The sequence below is a fragment of the Trachymyrmex cornetzi genome, unplaced genomic scaffold (genome assembly GCF_001594075.2).
Source record: "Trachymyrmex cornetzi isolate Tcor2-1 unplaced genomic scaffold, Tcor1.1 scaffold103, whole genome shotgun sequence".
Classification (NCBI taxonomy): domain Eukaryota; kingdom Metazoa; phylum Arthropoda; class Insecta; order Hymenoptera; family Formicidae; genus Trachymyrmex; species Trachymyrmex cornetzi.
This window is the reverse complement of record NW_017295576.1, coordinates 28,844-33,856: the sequence shown is the minus strand read 5'-3', so window position 1 is coordinate 33,856 and position 5,013 is coordinate 28,844. Positions and strand designations below refer to the sequence as shown.

General features: G+C 50.1%; 2 protein-coding genes across 2 annotated transcripts; both read right to left on the bottom strand.

Annotated features, from left to right (window-relative positions):
• Positions 1-263: 263 nt before the first annotated feature.
• On the bottom strand, positions 264-1,073 carry LOC108758728 (uncharacterized). Its single transcript, XM_018503814.1, has one exon. It carries the CDS (start codon positions 1,071-1,073, stop codon positions 264-266), a length of 810 nt encoding a protein of 269 aa, XP_018359316.1.
• Positions 1,074-1,082: 9 nt separating this feature from the next.
• LOC108758720 (uncharacterized) lies at positions 1,083-4,885 on the bottom strand. Its single transcript, XM_018503803.1, has 3 exons — positions 4,553-4,885; positions 2,947-3,776; positions 1,083-2,871 (listed from the first exon to the last, which is right to left on the bottom strand). The coding sequence occupies exons 1-3, from the start codon at positions 4,883-4,885 to the stop codon at positions 1,083-1,085; spliced, it is 2,952 nt and encodes a 983-aa protein (XP_018359305.1).
• Between the last annotated feature and the right edge of the window lie 128 nt (positions 4,886-5,013).

The following is a 5,013-nucleotide window of genomic DNA, read 5'->3' as shown; positions in this document are numbered from 1 at the left end:
ATTTGTTGAACCATTTGCCAACGCGAAAGTCGGTTTTCGCTTAAGTCAAGCACGCTCGGTTCGGCGGGAGCGATAAGAGGGGTTCCGATCAAAAAATGACCGGGAGTTAGAGCGTGATAATCGTCAAGATTATCGGAAACGGGCGCGATCGGACGTGAATTAAGGCACGCTTCAATTCGACATAGGAGCGTAGACATCTCCTCGAAAGTTAGCGTGTGGAGGCCGATGCATCGTTTTAAATGATGCTTAACTATGGTTATGGTCTAGACGTTAACACTTTTAACGCCGGCTTCCCACAGACCACCGAAGTGCGGCGAAGCGGGAGGTAGGAAGTGCCACACAGTTCCGTCGGAAGCGAGTCGGCTACGGAAATTAGGATCGCGTATGGCAGCGGCATGTGCGCTCGAAAGTTCGCGATCGGCGCCGTGAAATGTGGTTCCGTTGTCCGAATACATGGACGTCGGTAATCCTCGCCGAGAAACGAAGCGTTGATACGCTGCGATAAAAGTAGAAGAGGTATAATCGCTTACAAGCTCTAAATGCAGAGCTTTGGTTGTGAGGCATACGAATAACGCGATATACGCCTTTTGCGACTTATGACCTCGACCGGGCGCCGTGCGGACAGCGATCGGACCTGCATAATCGACGCCGGTATGAATAAAGGCGCGAACGGTGCGGTTGACTCTTACAGCCGGGAGGTCACCCATGAGTTCGACGGGCACGGCGGCGCGTTCACGCGTACATTGTTGGCATTTGTAAAGAACGGATCGAACGGTGGCGCGAGCTCGGAGAATCCAAAATTCGTTTCGCAATGACGCGAGCGTTAATTGCGAACCGGCATGCAACGTTCTCAGATGATGATGCTGGATAATGAGTACCAACAGCGGATGCGCGTGTAATACGATTGGATTCTTCGTCGCTCCTGGGAGGTAAGCTCGACGGAGTCTTCCTCGAATTCGAATGAGTCCGTCCTCGTTCATATAAGGATTGAGATTAGAGAGCGGGCTGCTTTTCGACACCGCGCGGTTTTGATTCAGAGCAACGATTTCGTTAGAAAATAAGTCTGACTGCATAATTTTGAGTCAGTAACGTTTGGCGTTCTGAATTTCTTCGGAGATAAAAATCGCGGTATCCGATTGCGGGTTTTTTGAGCGTCGAACTCGATTTAGACACCGGTATAGGTAAGCGATAATTCGGAGTAATTTTGGCCACGACGAATAACGCGACGCGAGATCCCAATCGGGCGTCGTATGCGATGCACATCCCGGAGGCTCCGGGCGTTGTTCGAGAGGAATCTCGGCGGGTAACAACGGGCACGAGTTCGGCCAGGATTCGGGAGGGTGGTGTAGCCATGGAGGGCCTGACCACCATAAGGCATGCGTTTCGAGACAATTGGGAGCGAGGCCGCGCGAGGCGCAGTCCGCGGGATTGGTGAGCGTGGGAACATGACGCCAAGAAACTCCCGGGAGGAGTGATTGCACAGCCGAAACTCGATTGGCGACAAAGGTTTTCCATCGGGCAGGCGATTGACTCAGCCATGCGAGTGTGATGGTAGAGTCCGTCCAGCAGTGGCACTCGAGCTTGGGGAGTTGAAGCGCTGAGCGTGCGAAATGCATTAAATGCGCGAGAAGCACAGCGGCGGATAATTCCAAGCGCGGGACGCTTATCGTTTTAAGCGGGGCCACTTTCGATTTGGCGACGAGAAGCGAGACAGTAATTGAGCCGTCGACATTGACGGTACGAAGATACACTGCAGCCGCGAAAGCTGCAGTCGAAGCGTCGGAAAATCCATGAAGGGCGCACTTTAGCGTGTGAGATCCGTAAGTCGTCCAGCGAGGAATGCTAATGTCGTTGAGACACGGAAGTCGGTTATGATAGTCTAACCAGTAATCGAAATGTTGGCTGGGAATTTCGTCATCCCAATAGCATTTAAGTGACCACAATCGCTGCATAAAAACTTTTGCGGTAATAATGACGGGAGTCGCCCATCCTAAAGGATCGAAAAACTTCGCAATAGTCGAAAGAATGGCTCGTTTGGTTCGGCCGGGTGAAGCCGGCACGGTAACGCGGAATTGAAAAATGTCTAGCTTCGGATTCCAGAGGATTCCTAAGACTTTGAGGTGGTCGTCGTCTTGAAGAACCTTGTGAGTAACTAATCCGTGATCCGCGGAATCGAGATCAGACAATAAAGCGGAGGCGTTGCTTGCCCATTTTCGAAGGCGAAAGCCTTCTTTCTTTAACAATTCGACTAATTGATCGCGGGTTTGACGAGCGAGAATCTGGTCGTCTGCGCCGAAAGCGCAATCATCAACATACGTCTGATGACGTAAAACGGGAACAGCTAGTGGAAAGTCAGCACCGTCATCTTCGACGAGCTGATCTAAAACCCGAAGAGCTAAATATGGAGCGGCGGCAGTACCGTAGGTGACGGTGAGAAGGCGGTAATCTGAGATTGGTTCGTCAGGAGTAGGTTGCCAAACAATGCGCTGGTAGTCGGTATCTTGGGGGTTAACTAAGATTTGCCGATACATTTTGGCGATATCGGCGGTAAACACGTAACGATATTGGCGCCACTGCATTACGACCGTGGCCAAATCCCGTTGAAGCTTAGGGCCTATGAGCATATGGTCATTCAATGACGTTCCGTTTGACGTGCGGCACGACGCGTTGAAGACTACTCGTAAGCGGGTGGTCGTACTGCTATCGCGTAATACTGCGTGATGCGGAATGTAATAGGCTTGCTCTGGTTTGATAATTTCTGTTGGTGGTCTTTTGGTCATATGACCGAGGGTTTCGTACTCTGCGAGAAATTCGCGGTACTCGGAAGCGATAATTGGGTTTCGATTTAAGCGTTGTTCCAAGCGGCGAAAGCTTGAAACGGCAATAGAGCGCGATTCGCCTATCGAGATTGGTGGCCCGTTCTTAAACGGTAATCAAACGATATACCGTCCTTCCGGCGTACGAGAATGCGTGGCTTTGAAGTGCTCTTCGCACTGGTGATCCTCAGGGCTTCGAGCAGCTTTCTGAGGCACTTCCTCAATTTCCCAGAAGCGACGAAGATCGCAATCGAGAGTCTCGATGACGACTCCATGATGCGCAAGAGCGGAAACTGAGCCAGTATTCGGTGACGAGGCTATTGGCCCGGACAGAATCCAGCCTAGAGTGGTATTTTGCGCAATAGGCTCATGTTCTGAGCCTTTTCGGATACCATCGAGAACTAGCATGCCGAACAGATCGGCACCGATAATGATGTCGATTGGATCCGAACTCATGGGGTCACGATCGGCAAGTTCGAGTCCCGCGACGTGTTTCCAATTGTGCGCGGTATCGACTCGATTCGGTAAATATTTCGTTAATGACCGAAGTATTAATGCGGTCGTGATATAGGCAGGTCCGTCGCGACACGCCGGAGTAATCGTAATTTGGGCCGCGTGACGCACGATAGATCGCATTTCGCTAATGCCGGTAAGTGAGACGGAGCGATTAATTCTTGTAAGGCATAAGCATTGAGCAAGCGATTCAGAGATGATCGCAGAGACGGATCCCTGATCAAGGAGCGCGCGAACGGTGACGAAACGTTTATGAGGCGAATAAACTCGCACGCGCGCTGTCGCGAGTAAGATTTTGGAGCTCGGTGCTACGGTTTTCGACAATAAATGTGTAGCTACGGCGGTGACGCTCTCGCTACTCGTGGGTGTGGACGTCGACGGTGACTTAGCGTCGACTGGTTGAGCGGAATGATCGAAATGCAGCAATGTGTGATGCCGTTTGCTACACTGTCGACACGCGCGAGTACTCGTACACTCTTTGACGGAATGTTTCGCACTGAAACAATTGACACAGCGTTTTTGATTTTTAATAAATTCAAAGCGTTGGGATGGAGTTTGCTTTAGGAACGTAGAGCATTGATATAGTAGATGGTTCGCTTTGCATAATGCGCATGAGAACGGAACGGTAGATGCGGTGTGTAATGCAAGAGTTTTCTTTTTGGAGGTCGTCGTTGTCTTCTCCGGTGCGTTCGCGGGTGTAATCGCGTCGAGAGCGCGAATACGCGATGCAAGAAATTGTTCAAGTTCGCGATAACGCGGGTATTCTACTGTATCGCCGAGTTTAAGTTCCCAAGCTTTTCGCGATGACTTGTCGAGTTTTTGTGACACGAGAAAAACAAGCCAATCGCCTTATTGGTTTGATCACGGAGCGTGCGAAGATCTTTGGAGGTTTCTGTCGCGAGTGACGGTAAATTGAAGAGCGATTGTAAATGTGTAGTGATAAGCCGACGTTTATTGTCGTATCGAGAAACGAGAATATTCCACGCGATACCGAAATTGTCATTAGTTACCACGAGGTGGTCTAAGGCGTTACTTGCATCCCCCTTTACACAAGATCACAAATAATGCATGCGCTCGACATTCGTTAAACTTTGATCGTCGTGGATCATTGATTTAAATTTATCGCGAAAGCTTTCCCACATGTCAAAATTCCCGTCGAAGGTAGGCAAGTTGATCCTTGGAAGATGCGACGATGACCGGAACGAACTATTAAGGTCACTTACGTCATGTGCAGCGGGAGAGGAGTTGCTGACCTCGTGACATTCCAATACCTCAGCCATGTAGTCGGAAGTTTCATGGTAATATTCTTCACACTTCAGGAAGTGGTTCTGGGTGAAGTACGCATGGATTGTCGTTATCTTCTCGTCCGCAGCAAGCGTTATCCTGCAGTCCAGCTCCTTGCATCTGGCGTATGTCTCCTTGAGGGTTGCGAGGCGTTGTCGCGTTACGGCACGTGTCATCTTGGTCTGTCCCAGCTTCTTAAAGTTAATAAATGTGCGAGAGATGACACCCATCTCCATGTTCTGTAGACTCATCAGTTCGTCGAAAGACGACATAATTTCCAATGAAAAGGCACAACTCAGAACTTTCGAGAATCAAGTACAAACAACAACTTTCCTTGGGGACGAATCCGGCTCGAAGGACCAAATTTGTTTGTGTTTGTGACGCGCTGGTGTCACCTTGT